This window comes from Fusarium sambucinum, chromosome III, assembly GCF_050947815.1.
Source record: "Fusarium sambucinum isolate potato_lamoka chromosome III, whole genome shotgun sequence".
Lineage (NCBI taxonomy): Eukaryota > Fungi > Ascomycota > Sordariomycetes > Hypocreales > Nectriaceae > Fusarium > Fusarium sambucinum.
This window is the reverse complement of record NC_139292.1, coordinates 5,331,051-5,352,200: the sequence shown is the minus strand read 5'-3', so window position 1 is coordinate 5,352,200 and position 21,150 is coordinate 5,331,051. Positions and strand designations below refer to the sequence as shown.

Here is a 21,150-nt window from a genome sequence, read left to right as displayed (position 1 = left end):
GCCATCACACTGATGCATGTTACCCTGTACCTACTTTCTAATGATCCAATGTTTCTTACCCGACATCTACACAACGATATATTTACATTGTGAGCTTCGTGTCCTGATAAGATGAGTTCCTATGCCGGTTAGATTCAACGTTCTTGACGCTCAAAACGGAGGCAACGTCAGTCGAGCGGTTTAACGGTCCGGGATAAGTAATTGTGGATTCTTTATTCATTAAAGTTAGTACTTATACATGTATGTTTGTATTTTCTACATATAGTCAACTGTGGAATGGTGGATTCTGTCAATTAATTAGATATGGTTCTACAAGGCTTAATAGTATCGGGTTGCTGCTCCAACTACTGCGATAGTCCGCATTATGTTTGCGATAACTTCCGTTAGATAACCGGGCAGTTGAGAAAGAAACTGAGAAGTACTAGACTAGAATAGTTACCTAGCTAGTAGAAGCTTAAGAGATAAAATTAGCAGGCCACTTTATGCTATTTAGACCATACTTCTTAGGCTGTTTATCTTTATATCCTAAGACTTAGGAGGCTAACTTTTCTACTGCCTACTGCCTTAGTAGGTATCTATCAAACTCACCAGGTTCTATCCTTGATACTCTCATAAGTATAATGCTATTACTCCATATTTAGTAGCACAAAAGAAGTGTATCGTGCGATATCCCTATGGCAGGTATTCGTCTGCCTAAATATTATAAGCATATGAGTTGGGTTGACGGGGCATGAGGCAGTTTTTCTGCAAGTTTGTCTGGGAAGCAAGAGAAATAATATAGTCAGGGTTATGCCATTCAAGGACAGTTTTCAAGCTTCTCCTTGCCGTTGTGAACATCTTAGGAGTGTAACTGAGGTGGCCCAAGGGCTTATGAATGTTTGCATTAACTAACACGTTTCGTTCGTTGTGCTGACACGATCAAGTTATATTTCGACGCAGCAGAAATGTTACCTCCTACGTCTTATGCTATAAAAAATGACCTAAGAATTATAGTCTAAATAGCATAAAGTAACCTGCTAATTTCGTCCCTGAAGCTTCTAGCAGCTTTTTTAATACCCTGAGGTATAGGAAGGCACTGCTTAGCAGTTGCCAAACGCTCCTCCTCCCCCTCCTCCTCCTCCTCCTCCTTCTTGCACTTCTACTTCCTGCCAACAGCCAACAAGAAACTCGATCACAGGCCTGCATCCTCCCTATTCATCTGTGGATTCATTCCGCTGCCCACAAACGCGATGAAAGAAGGCATAATCAAATTTGAGGGATGCGATGCACCCGAGAGAGAGCGTGATTCCCTCTACTTTGGGGCATTCCTCCTTCGACTTGACCGCGCAACCGAAGCTGATGCAACTGGCGGAGGCAGTATCCCATACAGTGGATATCAGCGTGCCTTGCAACTCTATGGAAATGAGAATGCCTTCGATTTGAGTCATGCACAGAAGCGTAATCTTCTGGATTGCAAGAACCTGGAGATGAACCGGTCGATTGCTCGAAAGGCCGGCTACGACCCTGACGCAGGCAGAAGTGCGCCGTGGGCAGGAGTGTACTTCTCCGGCAGACACGTCTCAACATACCCCGGTCCTATCGAGACTCCCTTTGAGCAACCTGATCAAGGCCAGTTTGCCTGCGAGAAACCCACGGCGGAAGAGGATCTCACGACATTCCCTGACTCTGGAACAACCATGGCTCTCGCACGCACCACTGAAGATAAGCATGCGAAGTTGGACGATCTTATCACCGGCTCGCCCATCAAGCTACACTCTGCCTTGTGTGCCAGGCCTCCTCTGCTCCTCAGCATGGACAACAACGACCATGAACGCCACGAGCACTACGAGCATCATGGGGACCACAAGGACAACAAGCCGACAACTCTTCGAAATATGAGTGGAAGCCGTGTACCAACAGCCAACAACTTCGCAAGTACTTGCGTTGGCGGCATGGAAATGGCCGTCGTTGTCACCGAATTGCTCGAACGCGTTGTCAAGGGAGACCTTAACAATGGATGGAAAGAGACCATTACGGAGACACTCGATTACATTGGAGGGTCGGAAAATATGTATGCTTTCCTTAATGTCGTGTACAATCAGTTCCCAAAGAAGGTAGAAACTTCTCCAGCCTCAACTATTGGCTGCGGTCTTCGTGGCTCAAATTGTAGTAAAGGCAGGCAGGCGGCCGAGAACGTTGACAAGCCGGTAGGGATGAAGGCGGTATAGGAATCGAGAAGGGATGTATGCATAATAGCACGGGCCCATGATGTGCAGACAGTTCGGGTTACGATGGATCCTCCCGATGAACTATAAGCAAGATACATACGATATTATGCGGGTCATGAATGGGACGGAGATGCATATCATATAAAGTAGTCCAGATCCCTGAAAAGAATGTTATATCAAATTCGAGGGTTCGTGTTGGTCTTTGAGGAGAGAGTGCTCTCTGGAAAAGCTGTCTGATCAAGCGGTGAAACGGGTTCTAACGACATGTGATTGGCCCACATCCACTACAGAGTCAACACCCACTAAAAGAGTTACCACAACAACCTTGAAAGTCCAGGGGCCAAGAGGACGTACCAACCATCCTTGGAGCTCAAAGAGTCACTCACCTTAAACACTGTCACCCGATTTCCTCCAGCCGCAGAATATCTCGCCCACTGCGATTGGCTGATCCTCGATTTTCCAAGGTTCTCTCCAGCCAGGGCAGAAACTCACCTTTTATTGCATCTTCCTGCCGCCGACCCTCTTTTGCCTACAGCGAAACAGAATAGCATTAGTCCTTTGGGCTGCGACGATAAACCGGACCGACTCCTCGTCCTCGTTCCATCTGCCGCCATGTCAGGACATTCTCACAACACTCACAGAAGCACGCCCAACAAGGGCCGTGGTGCAGTTCCGTTTGCCAACAGTCCCAGCGGCGGCGGCGGCGGCGGCGGTAGTTCTAATATTCCTCGTCCTGTCCTCGAGCCCACACCGCCTACCGAGACTGGATCTACTTTCAGTGCGAGTCGCCAGAAGCAGAGCAAACGTGATGAGGTTCGTCATGATTTACCTCTCCCCGCTATCTTGGATGCGATATATATCTCGAGAAGCTTCGAATTGCATAACAAAGCTGCTAACCTTTGGCCCAGGCTATCCGAAAGAAGCTCGAAAATGACCTCTCGAAGAAGAAGCACCTCACAAGTCGAGCTCGCCACTCTCGCAAAGCTCCTCCCGGCACTGTCCTTGCCCTGAAGCCCAGCCAGGCCCTCCAGATCAAGCCCGGCACTACTGTTGCTGAGGCTGCCCAACTGATGGCAGCAAAGCGAGAGGATTGCGTCCTAGTTACCGACGATGACGACCGAATTGCTGGTATTTTCACCGCCAAGGATCTTGCGTTCCGTGTTGTAGGAGCTGGAGCCAAGGCCTCCGCTGTCACTATCGCCGAAATCATGACCAAGAACCCTCTTTGCGCTCGAACCGACACCAGCGCCACCGATGCCTTGGATCTCATGGTTCGAAAGGGGTTCCGCCATTTACCAGTTATGGACGAGAACCAGGATATTTCTGGTGTGCTGGATATCACCAAGTGTTTCTACGATGCTATGGAAAAGCTTGAGCGTGCCTATTCTTCTTCTCGAAAGCTCTACGACGCTCTTGAGGGTGTTCAGTCTGAGTTGGGTTCTACACAACCTCAGCAGATCATCCAGTACGTCGAAGCTCTGCGCAGCAAGATGTCCGGACCTACTTTGGAAACCGTGCTCAATGGTGTTCCCCCCACCACCGTTAGTGTGCGAACCTCGGTTAAGGAGGCTGCTCAGCTCATGAAGGAGAACCGCACAACTGCTGTCCTGGTTCAGGATCAAGGTGCTATTACGGGTATTTTCACCAGCAAGGATGTCGTTCTTCGAGTCATTGCCCCTGGCCTGGACCCCGCCAACTGTAGTGTCGTGCGTGTCATGACCCCTCACCCCGACTTTGCACCCATGGACATGACCCTCCAGGCCGCCCTTCGCAAGATGCATGGTAAGATGTCCGGATTATCCTATGAGACGCCGCTAACAACTTCCAAGATGGCCACTACCTTAATCTGCCTGTTATGAATGATGGCGGCGAGATCGTTGGTATGGTTGATGTTCTCAAACTCACATATGCCACTCTCGACCAGATCAATGCCATGTCCAACAATAACGACGAAGGTCCTGCCTGGAACAAGTTCTGGCTTTCCCTCGACGCCGAGACTGAATCCATGATGTCAGGAGAGGGCAGCCAAGCTCAGCACACCAACCTTGGTTCTCGTCTTACATCCCCGGACATGGTCCGTGATCGTCTCAACGACACTGTCGCCCCCGGCGATTCGGCCTCTCATGTTGGCATGGAATCGCCTCCCCGCTCCATTCTCCCTGATGTTCTTGAGCATCAACTCCCTGAAGAACTCCCCTTCCCTTTCAAGTTCAAGGCTCCCTCTGGTCGAGTACACCGTATGAAAATTGTCGCTACAGACGGCATCGAAGCCTTTGTTGAAGCCATCGCCTCTAAACTTGGTGCTGAGGCAGACAACATTGGCGGAGTGCCTCATGTGGAAGACGGAAAGATTGTTGGTGCAGGTTTTGCCCTGAGCTTCTTGGACGATGAGGGAGATTCTATTTCAATCACCGCCGATCATGATTTGCTCGAGGCCGTCATCCTTGCTCGCCAAGCTCATCACGACAAGGTTGATCTCTTTGTGCACGATCCCGAGAAGCCTCCCGTCTCTGCAGCCGACCCTAGACATCCTACTACACCCTCCGTCTCCACCGGAGCTGGTCTCCGTGAGCGCCGTAAGTGGTGGCCGGAGGAGGAGGAGGAAGAGGACGATGATGATTCCGAGGATGAACATCCCGCACGGAGACGTAAGAGCCGTGCGGCGCATACACATGCACATGCACATGAGGAGCAGATCATCGCCGGTGTGCCCAATGAACTGATACTTCCTGGCGCGATTGTCACATTGGCGGTTGCTATTGTAGGTGTCTTTACTATTGCAAGGCTTACTAGCCGGTAAAGTTACCATTGACTTTCCTCATAACGACATGATGAAGACGGGGCGCTGTTTAGTTGTAGATACACAGAAAGAGAAAGAAGTGCTTTATAGTAGAGATTACCCTTACCCTTTGCAGGATTAATTGAATTTTCTTTGTTAAAAAAAATTCCCATCGACTTGGCTGCCTGTATTGTGAAATGATCGTTCAAGTTGAATCGCAAGGTTGAGGTCAGTCGGGTCGGAAAATCTGTGCATCCGGGACCATCCGCCATAGCCAAATTTTGGCTACCGTCGAACGACAGTCACGACAGTCGAGTAATCCGCAAGTCGTCGCCATGATCCTGAGGAACGCCCCCGTGCGGCATTGTGAGTCAATTGACGTGCTGCCATTGGGAATATTTCGCTGACAGAGCCAGACCGCCACACAATGGCGTCTCCCATCTCCAGATTCATCCTCAGGCGAATGTCCACCCAGGTCACCCCCAAGACCGAGGCTGCACCTGAGGCGAAGGAGTGGACGGCTTCTCAGGCCACTGCCACTCCTCCCAAGATTGTTTCCGCGGCACGAAAGAAGCAGCGTATTGTGCAGGACGGTATTCTATCCCTCAGGACAAACTCTGCGCACGAGCACAAGGTCTCAGCATGGACGACACCCAACAAGAACTCGAATTCTGCGACTCCGGCGACGCCTGCTCAGCAGTACAGGGAATGGCAGCGTATTCAGGCCAACACACGAAGCCTCGGTTCAAAACTTGTGAAGCGATATATCCCTACCGAACTTGTCAACAACCCACCAGGACCTGAGGATATCACTCTGGAGCTGTTGCTGGCTTCGCAAACGCATATTGGACACAAGACTTCGCTATGGAACCCCGCCAACTCTCGTTACATTTATGGTGTTCGTCAGGGTGTGCACATGATCTCTCTCGAGACCACTGCAGCACATCTTCGACGAGCGGCTCGTGTGGTGGAAGAGGTTGCTTACAAGGCCGGTCTGATTCTCTTTGTTGGAAACCGCAAGGGCCAAATGGAGATTGTTACTCAGGCTGCCGAGATGGCTGGTGCTTGTCACCTGTTCACCAAATGGACTCCTGGTGGCATCACCAACCGAGATGTCATCTTGAAGATGGCTGGTACAAAGGTTGTGAACCACAAAGACGCGGAGCTTCCTGGGTTTGAGAACTACAGAGGCTCAGCTCGACCATTGATGCCTGATTTGGTTGTTTGCCTGAACCCTCTTGAGAACTACACTCTTTTGTACGAGTGCGGTCTTAAGAGTATTCCCACTATTGGTGTCATTGACACCAACGCTGACCCATCATGGGTGACTTACACCATTCCTGCCAATGACGACAGGTAAGAATCCATGTATACCCCGTACTTTCTTTATACTAACATATGCGTAGTCTACGAGCTATGGCTGTCGTTAGTGGCGTTCTAGGCCGGGCTGGTCAACGTGGTTATCAGCGACGAATGGCAGATGCTAAGAAAGATAAGTCTACTTGGCAAAACCCCCCTGATATTGTCCAGCACATGAACCGTGAGAGGAAGGTGGCTATTGCCGAACGAAAGAACGTTATGGGTCAAATGCAGCACAACCTGGAGGGCTTCAATGAGGAAGAGCAGAAGATTCTACGGGAACAGTTCTACGGAGAGGAGCCCGAGGTCACCGACAGTGACCTGATTAAAGTGATGGCAGAGACTGCCTCGGAGGACGTTAAGCCTACCGCTGCTGACTCGACATCGGACTCTAGGCTGACCAGCATTGAGGAGGAGCTATCAGGTCTCAAGGCTGCCGCTGAGGCTATTGAGGCTGAGACACACTCTGCTACCAAGCCTACAGAGTCAGTTTCTGCTTCGTCTGAACAGTCTGTTATTTCTGAGGTAGTCGTTGAAGCTCAAGTCGAGGCTCAGCCTACCGAGTCATCACCTGACTCAAGGTTGGCGAGCATTGAAGAGCAGCTATCAAACCTGAAGGTTGTAGCTGAGGCCATCGAGGCTGAGGCGCAACCTGCTACCAAGCCTGCAGAGCCCGAAGAGCCTATCGTCACCCATGTAGTTGTCGAGGCTCAGGTTGAATCCCAGGCTGAAGCTCAGGTTGATGCTCAAGTCGAAAGCCAGATTGAGACTCAGCCTGCTGAGCCAACAAGCGACTCGAGGTTGACAAGCATCGAGGAGCAGTTGTCGGGATTAAAGGCTGCAGCGGAGGCTATTGAGACCGACATCAAAAACGGCAAGCAATAGAAAAGCTGTGTACAATATTGAAGCTGTATAATAGCCCACGGGAGAGATAGATGATGGAACCTAGCGATGTAAGCTGATATGAATATACAACATGTACTATGGATATGATGTTGGACTGACGCCGATTGCGGCGTTGTCTCCGGACAAATGATTGCCCCATTTATAATGATACTTTCTCTAGGTGCCTGCCCCACTTTCAGGTAATTTTGGGGCGCGCCTTAGTGACGATTCACGGGCCTGGACAAGCCCCAGTCCTAGTTCTGCTCTACCCTGCGCATTTCCCCTCATCATCAAAGAACATTTCAGCACAGTCACGACGAATTCCACAACAAAACAGGCCCAGCACTACACTGGACTGCACTACGCCGGCTTGCATTGCGGAGCACTTGATACTACCGTATTTACTGGGGCTTGTGCTGCACATAGAGAAAATACAGGTGCCCGCAGGTGCTGCCAGTTCTCAGTGGAGGTCCCCAGACAGCCAAATCCAGGCCACCGGTTCAGTACCCAACCTGCCAACCTTCCCCGGCCAATGGCCCAGGTCACCACCACCTGGCCAGCGCATTAGTACCTGATCCCTGGGAACTATTACAGCACGTTGCTCCAAAAGTTAGTCCACTACCGTAAACGCCTGGAATCCGAGAGATTCAGGGAGAGAGTTCGGTGCGAGATCGGTATCTAGAGGGCGCACCCCACAACCACGAAATCACCAGTAATGGTTTAGCTTTTGAGCCGAGCTACTCTTAATAAATTGCCTCGCTTTCGCTCTTGAATTGGTATGCAGCATCCTGTTATCTACTCCCTCATTCTGCACTTTCAGTCTTGCTGGTGTTGGTTTGGTGTAAGACGACGTCACCCAGACTACGAGGATAGTTCGTAAGTGATCAGAGAATCTGAATGCTAACGATTCGTTGATAGGCACAAACGCTTGATCCTCCAATTAAATCCGTCTATTTCTCTTTCAATCGTTTGTTTAACCCCGCACAGAGGGTTTGCTTCAAGAAAATGCCGGCCATGCTTGATGATCCGGCAAGCCCCACTATCTACCGAGTCTCTGGTCAACCTCCGTACCCGGATCCGAGCAGCCCCGGCTTTCCGGCCGATATCATCCCTCGGCAGGTCACACTTCGTGATCGTCAGACAGTGGCCACTATTGTCCCGTTTGCCTCGAAACACCAGGTACCAGAGTCACTGATTGCGTATCTATGTGATCAGATCAATAAGGAGGTTGAAGGCGGCGATACGTATCCCATGATGGAGCCTTTCGCCGCCGACAAGTTCGGTTCCTATTGGTTTCAAAACTTTGGCGCTATCATGCTGCTTGGTAATGTTGAACGTGCAGAGGATGTAGTTGAAGGCAAAGATTGGTCCCGTGAATGCCTGGGAAGTTTCTATATCAAGCCCAACTACCCCGGCCGTAGCAGCCATGTATGCAACGCTGGTTTTTTGGTCACTGATGCCGCTCGTAACCGCGGTGTTGGTCGTCTGATGGGTGAGGCCTATCTTGACTGGGCCCCCCGTCTGGGATATACCTACAGTGTCTTTAACCTGGTGTACGAGACAAACGTGGCATCGTGCCGCATCTGGGATGCTTTGGGATTCAAGCGCATCGGCCGAGTCAAGGGTTGTGGAAATCTTCGCAGCTACCCGGGCCAACTGATCGATGCCATCATCTATGGCCGGGATCTGTCACCGCGTGAAAGCGAGGAACTCGTGAGTGAAGAGCGTTTCGACAAAATCAAGTTCTACCTCAAGTACGGCGAGTACCCGAACGGTGCTGACCGCGCCGAGAAAAGCAGGCTCCGGAGCGCAGCGACGCACTATAAGCTTCTCGACGGCGACAAGCTCATGCTCAAGGACAAAGAGGTGATATCTGATCCAACTCGCCAATTCGACATCGCTCGCCAAGTGCATGTCCAGCAGCACGGTGGTATCAATAAGACAACCGCTACTATTGCAGAGAAGTACCATTGGAGCCGCATTAAGGAGACAGTCAGCGATGTTATTCGCAGTTGTATGGAGTGTAAGGAACTCGGCAAGACACCTAACCCTGGCGGCGCGCGGAAAGCAGCATCTTCGAGCAACCACGGCGGGAAGAGATCGGGGGTATTAAGGGGAGACTCGAATGAACAGCAAGTACAAACGACGATCCCGTCTGCGACACAAATGCTGTCGCTACAAGATCACAGCATAGTACCGACACTATCACAACAACGCCCAGTTCACGATCACTCGCCCAATCCTTATGCTAACCCAGCTGATATTTCTCTAATTGCACATTCTCACGCTCTTCAAAACAGCACCATACAACATCCACTTCACTCGCAGAATCCTATGCTTCAAGATCCTCCATCCGGCCATCACCCACACGACCACTCTATTTATCAACCCATCGACCCGCAAATTATCAACCAGTCTTCACCACACGACCTCGGTCCCTTCGATCAATACCACTCGCCTGCTGATTTCCAAGCACTACTCAACGCGACTGAGGACGTAGTACAAGATGTTGTGGACCAGGATTTGGAGATGTTGATAGATCACCAAGATGATGACAATGTTATGGGTGGAACGGTTAATATGAGCGGCATCAGTGTTGGTGAGACGGAGAATCAGGGGTTAGTGCACAAGGAGAGGAGCTTGTATGATGTTGGGTTTGGAGGACCAGGGGGGTAGTTCTTGATGTTAGTCATTTGTTGCCGTTTTTGTTGGACCAAAGCATAGAGCGTGCGAGTTGAGTATTTGTTTCCTCTACATTATGAGCATGAGCATGGCGTTGAATATATCAATTTTAAGGTTAAACGTTGATGTAGCCCTTTCCTAGCGTAGAGTTTTAACACACAAAGATCCACGTAATCTTCGCATCTGTGTCGCCGCGAGGCTATCCGATGTTTTGAATATAGGAGATAAGAGGTCATCATCAAGTTTTAGAGGTCAGATAAGTCTAGGTATCATACAGATCCTCCGGCTCCTAAGCCGCGACACCGCCATTCCTGTTTTCTCCTCAAAAGTCTATGTTTCCAGGACAAGCAAATTTCCCCTTTTTACTCTTGATCATATTCTCCATCTCTCATTACATTTTTGCCTTTACCTCCGAGGCATGCCGCGTCCACGACCCCGCAGAGCACGCTGAGCAGCACCAGGAGGCAGCTGACCAGGGGCCTGGGGCTTAGCACTCTCCTCGTTGCGGATTGTCTCATCGACTCCGAGAATAAGACAGCTGGCCTCAGTAGCAGCCTGGAGAGCGTTGACCTTGACAAGAGCGGGCTCCCAAACGAATCGTTCCATCATGTCAGTAACACCTTCATTCTGGAAGTCAACACCAGCCCATGTCTGGCCCTTGCGGTGCTCGACACGGAGCTTGTTCAGGATATCGGTAGCATCGAAGCCAGCGTTGTCGCAAAGCTGGCGGGGAATGATCTCGAGGGCCTTGGCGAAGGACTTGATGATAGCTTGTTGTTTGTGGGGGATGTTCTTGTCAGCGAACTGGTGGAGGTATGCTGAAATCTCCATCTCGACAGCACCACCACCACCGACGATAAGCTGGTTTCGGATGGCTCGCTTAACAATCATAATGGCATCGTGCAGAGATCGCTCAACCTCAGCAATGAACTGCTCGGCACCTCCACGTAGGACGAGGGTGCAGGTCTTGGCTTCAGGGCAGTCTTCGAAGAAGTTGAATCGCTCACCACCAATCTGGCGCTCCTCAAACTTGCCGCAAGTGCCCAAATGCTCGTGCAGGATGTCGGAGCATGTTGACTGGACGACAGCACCGGTAGCCTGGACAACACGCTCCATGTCCTCGGCAGCAACGCGTCCAGCACAGAAGATATCTCGGTCGGCGAAGAACTGAGTAGCCAAGTCACCAATGGGCAGCTTGCTGAGCACGACCTTGGCACCAGTCTTATGGATAGCATCAAGCTTCTTGTAGATAATTTGCCACTCCGCATCGACGATGGCCTGGTACTCGGAGACCTGCTCAACACGGACCTCGGCGTTATCCTTCTCGGCCTTGAGCTCGAGCTCGACGTTTAGGCATACGATCTTGGGGTTGTCGAAAGACTTTGGTTGTTGCTCGAAACCAGCGTAAGAGAATGTCTTCTTGAAGGCGACACCGTTGACAAAGAGGGAATCGGTTAGGGAACCACCGGGGATCTTCTTCATGCCGATAAGCTTCTCGTTCAGGTCGTCTTGATCGAGCGACAAAACAGCATCGACAACCACTGTGATTGATTAGCGAGAATGGTCAAATCCGGATTCGGTGTGTGCATAGCATACTCTTGGTGAAGAAAGTAGTGTTTCGCTTGATGAGCTTGCTGGTCATGGCAGTGCCAGCCAGCTTGATGAGAGTATCACGCTGGTTAGCCTCATTCGTGCTGATGGCAATTTCCTTGATCTTGTTGACTGCCATCTGAGACGCCCTTCGCAGGCCCTTAATGATGATCTGAGAGCTAACGCCTTGCTCGACGTGCTCCTTAACCTCCTTGAGAATCTCACCGGCGAGCACAACGACTGATGTTGTTCCATCACCGACTTCGGCGTCTTGCGACCGGGCGATATCGACGAGGATTCTGGCGGCGGGGTGGACAATATCGAGAAGCTTTTATATAATTAGCAATGGAATAGTTGAAAGCAGGTTCTCTTGGGCGCTTCGAACCTTCATGACGGTAGCACCATCGTTGGTAATAGTCTGGCGGCCATTCTCATCAACCATCAAAAGGTCACCGCCGTAGGGACCCAGAGTGGACTTGATGGTAGCCTGAACAGCGAGACAGGCATTGATGTTGGAGATGATTTGTCCCTTTCCTTGAGAAGTATCGGTTCCTGTAATACGCTCTATTGTCAGCGACCTATCCCAACCATATGCATTTTGCTATTTGCGTATTGCTTGTATTGTCGTTTTTGGAGGTGGCCGGCCCCCTTTGATTTCGAGGGGTGAAGCGGGCGGCGGTGGGGTAAAACGGACCTTCCTTGAGGACGATAATCGTTGGCGTTTGGCCACCGAATGACATTTTGAAGATAATCAAGCGACCCGGATATGATTATTGAAGGTTGTAGTCGTGTCGAAAATTATGTATTGTCTCGAGTGCTCCGCGGGCCGGTTGGTGGGGGTTCGAAGTGGGAGGAGGAGCTGTGATGAATCGAAGCTTCCATCCAAAAAAATGTGGCAGCCTTCCTTCCAATCTTTCTCATCATGTCTTGCCCCAGTCATGCACGGACCATTTCCTCTAGGAATCAAGGGTCTAGTTTAAGCCAATCATAATACAGCTTTCTATTCAACAACTAACTCCTTGTTAGTTATAAACTGTAACTCTTACTGGTTATAATCATGATATCTACCTATTATTGATATATATCTATAATATATCTACCTACTACCTTGCCTAGGCGTTTTATAAGCATTGTCGGGTCACAGTACATACCAGTAGTGTGGTGCTCTGGGTCGTAATCCACCCATCCAGTCCAAGGCAGCAAAAAGATATCCACAGACGTTAAAAAGAATTCGTTCAATAAAATGAAACTCCCCCGGGAAGGCTCGAACTTCCGATCTCCCGATTGTCAGTTAATAACAGTCGGACGCTTTAGCCAACTAAGCCACAGGGGAGAAGTTTATTGGATGGTCGCCAGGCTTGATGATGCGGTCTATGCCAATGCTGAGTTGTCGGCGAAGAGGCTCTGGCAACAGGTTTCTGGCCCAGATGTCTACTTCAGTTAAGCCCTAGGCATGTTGGCTTATATCGGCCGAAGCGCAAGTGACAGAAATTGCCCGAACTGGTCAACGTTTCTTATAGGTAAAGCGGCAGTCAGGGTGCGTATAGTTGCAACGCCATGTGTCCTAAATGTCCCCTTCCATTAGCCCTGTGATAGTAAAGCTATACAAGTGCAAAACGAGCAGCAGTTAGGCATATGAGAAGGCGACTCGATTTACAGCCAGATAGATATCAGAGATACAATAAATAGAATCATCTAGAGTTTAGCCATTAAAGCTCTGTGACATCTTATCTGCAAGCTTCGTCAGTTTAGTGGAAGCTTCGACTCAAAAGAAAGGCAGCATCAAGTACCTCCTAACTCAGGGTGTAAGTTTACTGAAACTCAATCCTAGTCAACCCCACATTCTCAACTTCTTCATAAGGCTAACATATAATTACCAACGGCTTCTAAAAGCCAATGTTCATTAAGCACGAAAGACGCTGCTTGGACGTTGGTGGAAACTATATTTTTAATGTGTGCTGCGAGTTTATTGTAACGTGCCAAAACTTTAAAAGTCCCGATACCTAGTTTTATATAGTTTTAAAAGACTTAAACGTTAGCGGTGATCCCCAAAGAGACAACTGGTAGTCTAAGTTTTTAACACAGTTGTCTGTTTATCGTAATAAGAGCAAAAAGTAATCCCTCACAGAGTCTGGAGGTCTGGATAGCAAAAGAAGAATTTCTCTCCCCCGGGAAGGCTCGAACTTCCGATCTCCCGATTGTCTATTTAATAACAGTCGGACGCTTTAGCCAACTAAGCCACAGGGGATGAAAGGCTTTGCTAATCTAACTCCCAAAGTTTGTCACCATGCTGCTGTTTTATGTGTCAGAAGCACCGAGAGAGAAGGTATATTGTTGAAAGGCAGGGTTGGTTGTTTGGACTTTGATCTTCAGATTTCGTTTGTTTATTGTTGACTTACACAGTAACTACTGAGCTTGCTAATTGTTCAAGTAGTCGTCAGTTTCCCCGGTCCGGTCTCTATTTGCCTAGTCCCTATAACAGTGCCTTTCGTGAAACTGTGTAGTCCGTGTTTGCTAGTCTTCTTGAGTCCCGTTGACTGAACAATGCTTAGAAATGGCCTAATTCTCTCCAGTTGGACTACACTGCTTTCAGGCTTCTTCTCTAAGAGCGTGTGTTGTTACACAGTCTATTACTTCTGATCTAGCGACCTACACATGCCAAGAACTGATAAAAAGTACTGACAAGCAGTAACTTGTTCCCAGATCCAACATTTCACTCACATTTGCTTCCATTCGTGTATTCTTTGTAAGTGCTAACTAAAGACTGTCATGCCGTACTTCTGTGGTTGTGACACTAAACTCTCATGAGAGACGAGACTGGCTCAAAAGTTGATAGCTGAGTCAAGCAAGCAAAAAGAAAGGATGAGATCCTGACTCCCCCGGGAAGGCTCGAACTTCCGATCTCCCGATTGTCTTATTGATAACAGTCGGACGCTTTAGCCAACTAAGCCACAGGGGAGGTGCTTTTGTTGTTGAAGCCCTGGCCGAGCATCGTGGACCCAAGTTTCTGGTGTAGTGGCTTGACTAGGGCCTAGTAGAAGCACATCTCTCCATGCAGCTGCGAATCATTGGTATACAACAAAGCCTTGATCCAACAGTCAGAGGCATCATTGTCTTATGAGCCCAGTTTTGGTCGGTGAGCGAGACAAAAGGCAAAGCTGCCGATTTTGAGACCGGAGGTTGTGCCTCCGGTTGACCCATATTTCACGGAGCTCAAGCGGCACAGCATCGGCGCTGATAACAAGCTCCGGTAAGGCTTGTTCCAGAGGAGAACCTGTAGGAAACGGTAAAGCGGTCCTAATTCCCTCAATCTTGACATAACCGGTCTCTTGGATGTTACTAAAAGATTGATGCGATGCAGCATAATTCAAAAGGGACTACATAAACAAACAACACTTTAAGCACACCAATTGCCTACAACTAGGACCCAACTGATCCCACCACTACTGTTCACGAGGCTAAATCGAACGGACAAGTTTTGCATGCTTGAAACTATTTGCTGATATGATATATGTACTTGCACTCCTACAATGGCCAGTTTACTTTTCTCTCCTCAAACTGTGGTTTACAACGTCTTTTCTGCAGGGTAACACCAGCTACGACACTTGGCAGGGAAAGATGGTCCCTGCCCGCGGATGTTTGAGCTCCAATTCTAAACATTGTACTAAAGTTAGCAGCAAGGGCCATACGCTAGGCTAGACACCGTGCAGCCCCTGAGAATCACCTTATCAGCCAACCAACGCCTGGCACTAATCGTTAACTCCTGGCTGGACTTGCCAAGCCAAGGGTAACTTACTGCAATCGATAACCTCCTTCCATCAATGTAGAACTTGAAACCACTGTTCCTGATCTTCATCGCTTGTTATCTTTTACTGCATTCTCCATCATCTTCTCTCTTTTTCTTTTTTTGGTCGGTTCTTAATCTCTTCTATCATCATCCTTATGAGGCGCAAAGAGTGAAGCCCAGCAACGAACAATCTTAACTTGGTCAGGTACCAAACGGAATGCAGCATTCAGCAATATCATAAACGACACTCGAGTCTTCGACCACCGCTATCGAAAGTGTATAATTAAACGAAACCGCGCGCATCTTCTGGGACGAGACAACCCTTCCAATTTGTCCAGATTAACTTCGACCGAACTTAAAAGTCTCGCTTCGGCGAGCAACGATTTGTCGCAATGCTTCCACTCCGCAGACGTGGCCGATTTTACGCCATAGTCGCTGTGGTCATGGTTTTTTTGCTGTATCGCTTCACGCAAGATTCATGGACACGCTCACCCCACTTCGATACCGTAAAAAAGCCGGACCAGTCAGCCTCTGAGCCAGTACAGGGCTCTAAAGAAGCATTTGAACCGCCCGTCATACCGCCACCGGTCCAGCTCCCTGATTCCGAAAAGGATTCCAACTCTGTTAATAAACCTAAACCGGTCGTATCCCAGGACGAAACAAAATTGCCAGAGGAGGTTTCCGAGGGCGCACCTGAGAAGATCGATACACCGGTGGAAGATAAGCCAGCCGTTGAGAAACCTATTCAAGCTGGGGATGAAACCAAGGGGGGAGTGCCGGGAGAAAATACGGATGACACAAAGCCACCTGCAGAACAAGGTCCGCCGCAGATTCCTTCTATTCAGTTCAAGGACCCCCCTAAGCAAGCCGACAACCCTGATATTCCCCAAGTTAATGTCGATGGTTCCAAGATCCACTGGACCAAGCCCAAGGAGCATTTCCCCATTCCGCCTGAGTCCATCAGACCGATCCCGACTGGCACCGCTCCCAATGCCTACAGGATCCAATTTGACTTCCAGGCTGAAGATGTTCAGACCAGCACCACTCGCCTGGAACGGCTGAAACGTGTCAAGTCCGAAATTGTACGTGCTTGGTCTGGCTATCGCAAGTCTGCTTTCATGCGTGACGAGCTCTCTCCTGCTTCCATGAAGTATCGCGACAGCTTTTGTGGGTGGGGTGCGACCCTTGTTGACTCGCTCGATACCCTGTGGATTGCTGGCATGAAAGACGAATTTGATGAAGCTGCTAAGGCTGTTGCAAAAATCGATTTCACTTATACCGACCGTAATGACATTCCCGTTTTTGAAACTACGATCCGCTACTTGGGTGGTCTAATCGGGGCTTATGATGTGAGCGGTGGAGCTAACGGGCAGTACAAGATTCTGCTTGACAAGGCTGTTGAGCTCGCTGAGATCCTTATGGGCATCTTTGATACGCCTAACCGCATGCCATTATTGTATTATCGATGGCGTGAGCCCTATGCGTCACAGCCCCATCGTGCTGGCACTGTTGGAATTGCCGAACTTGGTACTTTGTCTCTGGAGTTCACTCGCCTCGCTCAGTTGACGGGTACCGCCAAATACTACGATGCTATTGATCGTATCACTGATGCTTTGGTTGACATGCAGGCTGCTGGGACAGCAATTCCAGGCCTATTTCCGGAACGCATCAATGCCTCTGGGTGTAACAGAACCGTCGACACACAGGCAGGAAGCCTCAGCCAAGAAGCTCAAAAGCAAGTCGACGCTGCCGATATGACCAAGGAGCCTCAAGGATTTGACCCTACAAAGCAAGGCGAAAATGCAGGTTCCTCTCCGCAACTTCCTCAAGACGATAGTCGTTGGCAAGACAAGCTTCGTCGTCGTGATACGCCTGCGGCCGATCAGTCGGTGCCTCCGCCCGTAAGCCAGCAGGCACCGCCTTTGACCGCGAACGGGGCTACAGCTGACTGGGATTGCAAACCTCAAGGCCTTGTTGCCAGCAGCCCAAACGTCGGCCACTACCACATGGGAGGGGCCCAGGATTCAGCATATGAGTATTTCCCCAAGGTATGGTATTCTCATCTGATTCTCACGCAATAACAATTATTAACAACCCCCAGCAATATTTACTTCTGAACGGCCTCGAACCCAAGTACCGTGCCTTGTACGAAAACACTATTGATGCCATCAATGAATGGCTACTTTACAGACCTATGATTAAGGACGAGGGCTGGGATGTGTTCTTCACTGGGAAATTAACTACTTCAAGCAGGGGAGACTCTGAGTGGACAAAGAACTATGAAATGACCCATCTAACATGTTTTATTGGAGGCATGTATGGACTGGGTGGCAAGATCTTTGGCCGTGACGGGGACATTGATAAGGCTAAGAAGCTCACTGATGGTTGTGTATGGGCATATCAGTCAACTGCAACCGGTCTCATGCCTGAGTACGCTCATCTGGTAGCTTGCCCTGCCCTGGAAAAATGCCCTTTCAGCGAGGAGAGTTGGTACGAGGATCTAGATCCCAATAGCGAATGGCGCGACAGTGAGTTTAGCAAGTGGTCGGAAGGCGAGGCATTGAAGAAGCTTGCCGAAGGTAGTGCTGCTGCCCCTGCTGCCCCTGCCCCCCCTGCTCTCCCTCCTGCTGTAGCAGTTCCTAACTCTCAGCCTCCGGTCGCCCAAGCTCAAGTTGAAAATAACCCACCGGCTCAAGTCCCTAAGGTGGTCAAGCGGGCTGGTATACCGATGCCCGAACTGGACAAGAGCATGGAAGAGGATAGTACGGAATTCGGCTCGACTCTCCCTGATTCTCTTAAACAGAAGATCGGCTTGAATATGGCCGAAGAGGAAAGGGCTGACACAAGCAAGACTGAGACTGAGAAAGCTAATCCTGTTCAAGACACAGCGGGGAAGGCGTCTGAAACCAAACCTGTGATTTCAGACAGTTTTGGTGCTAGGGTGCATGGTGCACAAGTCGTTTCCCTAGATGACGTGCCTCCAGAGAGACCACAAACACATGAGGAATACGTTAAGTCTAGGATCGAGAAGGAACGACTACCCCCAGGTTATACTGATATCCAAAATCGGAACTACCTGCTTCGGTAAGTTGATTTTACACACTGCTTGATTTAACACGCTGACATAGGCTTTCACAGACCTGAAGCTGTTGAGTCTGTCTGGTATATGTATCGTATTACTGGCGATACTACCTGGATGGACAAGGGTTGGAAGATGTTCGAGGCCACAATCGCCGCGACCCGTACCGAGTTTGCGAATAGCGCTATTGAGGATGTTACAGATGCGACGCAGAACGGTCTTAAGGACGAAATGGAGAGCTTCTGGATCGCTGAAACTCTCAAGTACTATTACTTACTCTTTTCAGCACCTAACGTCATCAGTCTCGACGAATGGGTTCTGAATACCGAAGCCCATCCATTCAAGAGGTCTATATGAGCGCCGAGCTCGTTTAATACATTATAAAATGCAACACACAATGTTCAAAGGACGAGAAGTTCCTGCAAAAGATGGAAAGGGAAGGTCGGCGGTATAAAATTATAAGGGAAGTTAAAGCCAGAGCGACGGCATGACAACGGCGTTTTGCAGAGGTTCAAGATAATATGCGATTACATAGTGCGGATCACGTTAGGATATATCGATATATATGCGATTTGCGCCTCCTGATGCATCTACTTCTCAGCCGCATCCCACTGGACTGAGACTGGCTGGTGATTCCCCGAGAACTTTGTCTTGTTAAACCACAACTCAAACCTCAGATCGACCGGTGCCACAATAACTCGGATGTCAAATCTACAAACGTAGAACTTATGACCGCGCCGAAAACAAGTTCCTCGTTTCTCTTTGAGAACAAGTTGGTGTTGCTCAATACCAGCGAGATTGCTCTTCACGGAGCAGAGCTTCATCGCACCAGCCTGTTTAAGACTTCGAGGGAGCCATTTTGGTTCATTGTTCGATACCACGATTTCCGCATCCCAAGCTCGTGTTGTATCTCCGTCTTTCAGTCTGATCTCGAAGAGTTTGTTTATTGGAGAGTCAGGATTCACAGTATCTCCCTACGATTTGGTCAACACATATCCCCTTGGGAAAAGTAGGCATCAAACAGGACGACATACCTTTTTAATCAACCACTGGATCTGGTTGGTTGCCCACTTCACATCCGGATTCCATGGATCTTGCCGAATGTCTTCGTCAAAGTGTTGTGCAGGCATATAAACCTCTTGTACGATGACGCCATAACTTGCTCGAGCGATCCATGAGCTCAGAACAGACTTGTTACCCGACTCCATCCTCTGACGCTTGTTCTCAAGAACCCCACGAGCGACAACAAGTTGCGGATCCTGTGAGGGTATAACGATGATGTTTCGAGCGTTGGAGTGTTGCAGTTTTGTTAAGCGTTCTTGGAGTGCCTCGCGCACGTATGCAGAACTCCCAAGCCCACCTGACAAAATCACGTATCCCTACGGATATTAAAATTAAGAGCGTCGCAAACCGAAGACAAACTTACCACTTGTTCACAATGACCTTGATCCTTCAACCAGTGAAGTCGCTGTTTGATTCTCTCCATGATTGCTTCAATATGAACATCGAACAGCGCTTGGATATCTCGCCTGTGACAAAAATAGTCATGCTCAGTAAGCCATTGAGAACAACGGGGATTGGGAGAGTTAGGGAACTGACTTTGTGAATAGCATACGCCCTTCTTGAACCCCTAGCCCTTCGTGGCTCACGTCAAACCCAACTCCTTCCATCACAATCTTGTACACCGGCTGCATATACACCTTTTCTCCAAACTTGTGTTTGACACTCTTGAATCCAGGACTCCGGGCCATTCGCGCCGCAAAATCGGTAGGCAATCTGAAGTCGGGATTCGTAGCCATTCTTTGCGAGACAAGCCTAGCGAATGCGCGGTCTATGAGTGTCGAGCCAACGCCAAGACCGCTGACAGCAGTAACTTGCGACAGCTGTGGGAAATTGAAATCAGTCGACTCGACTCGCATCAGAGCTAGATCAGTGGTGCCTCCACCTGCGTCGACGGTTAGAAAAATGCTGTTAGCCTGGAGGTTCACGGCTCCTGTCTTTAAAGTCGCGACGGCTGCAGCTTCAGATTCTGTGAGGTCAACTAATGCCGAATGCCTGGATCCTTCAGTTCCGAAACCAGCATCGTGTATTGCGCCTTTGAATGCGTTGACAACGGCCATGCTAGTCCAAGTCGTCGGTGCGCTGAATAGGAACAGTACGGACAATGTTCCCCATCCACCAACATGCTTTATTCCCATACGGATCTCTATACTGTCTTTGACGTGCGCATATACCAGCTTCAGGTAATCGGTCACAAATTGGCGAGCCTCTCCAGTGCTTCGAGGAACATTGGTTAGGCCCTGTTGTTGTGCTGCCTCAAGTGTGTCCGGGTCCAGGAAGATCTTGAAGAACTCGCGGCGAGTTTTGCTAGAGTCATGGTCATCATCGGCACACATGAAACCCCACGACGATATGCTTCCGTCGGCGTTGTATACGGTAGCCGTAGGGACTTTTCGATCGCCTCTGTCGTCGCTGCCGGGCCAGTCGTTGACGATTTGTATAGGAATTCCATGTCTCATCCAGGCCACACCTAAGAGTTTCAGTTGGTGTTCCTGATGGCTCTCGACGCATAATCAGTCCTGCATAACTTACCTGTGAAAGTTGTGCCTAGGTCGACAGAGACAACGAGATCTGGGTGGTCTTCCATGCTGCTTCAACGCCGTGCTGAATTATGTTAAGAGAAAAGGGAAATAGTTTAATGGCTGGGAACATACTTTCAAGTCTTGGGAGACTGACAGAGTTGAAACCGCTTCAAGTATCGGGCTTGCCGCTTGTCTCCTTG

At 49.4% G+C, this 21,150-nt stretch overlaps 7 protein-coding genes across 7 annotated transcripts; 5 read left to right on the top strand and 2 right to left on the bottom strand.

Moving 5' to 3' along the window:
* Nucleotides 1-1,229: 1,229 nt before the first annotated feature.
* Nucleotides 1,230-2,207, top strand: FSST1_011970 (uncharacterized protein; the record flags this gene model as incomplete). The annotated part of the gene is made up of 1 exon (XM_083235153.1): nucleotides 1,230-2,207. One exon carries the CDS (start codon nucleotides 1,230-1,232, stop codon nucleotides 2,205-2,207), a length of 978 nt encoding a protein of 325 aa, XP_083081666.1.
* Nucleotides 2,208-2,819: 612 nt separating this feature from the next.
* FSST1_011969 (uncharacterized protein) lies at nucleotides 2,820-5,007 on the top strand (the record flags this gene model as incomplete). Its single annotated transcript, XM_083235152.1, has 3 exons — nucleotides 2,820-3,020; nucleotides 3,116-3,989; nucleotides 4,037-5,007. 3 exons carry the CDS (start codon nucleotides 2,820-2,822, stop codon nucleotides 5,005-5,007), a joined length of 2,046 nt encoding a protein of 681 aa, XP_083081665.1.
* A 314-nt stretch (nucleotides 5,008-5,321) lies between these two features.
* FSST1_011968 (mitochondrial 37S ribosomal protein uS2m) lies at nucleotides 5,322-7,230 on the top strand (the record flags this gene model as incomplete). Its single annotated transcript, XM_083235151.1, has 3 exons — nucleotides 5,322-5,352; nucleotides 5,403-6,342; nucleotides 6,393-7,230. 3 exons carry the CDS (start codon nucleotides 5,322-5,324, stop codon nucleotides 7,228-7,230), a joined length of 1,809 nt encoding a protein of 602 aa, XP_083081664.1.
* Nucleotides 7,231-8,235: 1,005 nt separating this feature from the next.
* Nucleotides 8,236-9,906, top strand: FSST1_011967 (uncharacterized protein; the record flags this gene model as incomplete). Its single annotated transcript, XM_083235150.1, has 1 exon — nucleotides 8,236-9,906. The coding sequence occupies one exon, from the start codon at nucleotides 8,236-8,238 to the stop codon at nucleotides 9,904-9,906; it is 1,671 nt and encodes a 556-aa protein (XP_083081663.1).
* Nucleotides 9,907-10,317: 411 nt separating this feature from the next.
* FSST1_011966 (chaperonin-containing T-complex subunit CCT7) lies at nucleotides 10,318-12,242 on the bottom strand (the record flags this gene model as incomplete). The annotated part of the gene is made up of 4 exons (XM_083235149.1): nucleotides 10,318-11,453; nucleotides 11,509-11,830; nucleotides 11,888-12,066; nucleotides 12,197-12,242. The coding sequence occupies 4 exons, from the start codon at nucleotides 12,240-12,242 to the stop codon at nucleotides 10,318-10,320; spliced, it is 1,683 nt and encodes a 560-aa protein (XP_083081662.1).
* Nucleotides 12,243-15,681: 3,439 nt separating this feature from the next.
* On the top strand, nucleotides 15,682-18,725 carry FSST1_011965 (glycosyl hydrolase family 47-domain-containing protein; the record flags this gene model as incomplete). The annotated part of the gene is made up of 3 exons (XM_083235148.1): nucleotides 15,682-17,337; nucleotides 17,391-18,373; nucleotides 18,428-18,725. 3 exons carry the CDS (start codon nucleotides 15,682-15,684, stop codon nucleotides 18,723-18,725), a joined length of 2,937 nt encoding a protein of 978 aa, XP_083081661.1.
* A 233-nt stretch (nucleotides 18,726-18,958) lies between these two features.
* Nucleotides 18,959-21,015, bottom strand: FSST1_011964 (Hsp70 family protein; the record flags this gene model as incomplete). The annotated part of the gene is made up of 5 exons (XM_083235146.1): nucleotides 18,959-19,342; nucleotides 19,403-19,747; nucleotides 19,795-19,897; nucleotides 19,968-20,898; nucleotides 20,961-21,015. The coding sequence occupies 5 exons, from the start codon at nucleotides 21,013-21,015 to the stop codon at nucleotides 18,959-18,961; spliced, it is 1,818 nt and encodes a 605-aa protein (XP_083081660.1).
* Nucleotides 21,016-21,150: the final 135 nt, after the last annotated feature.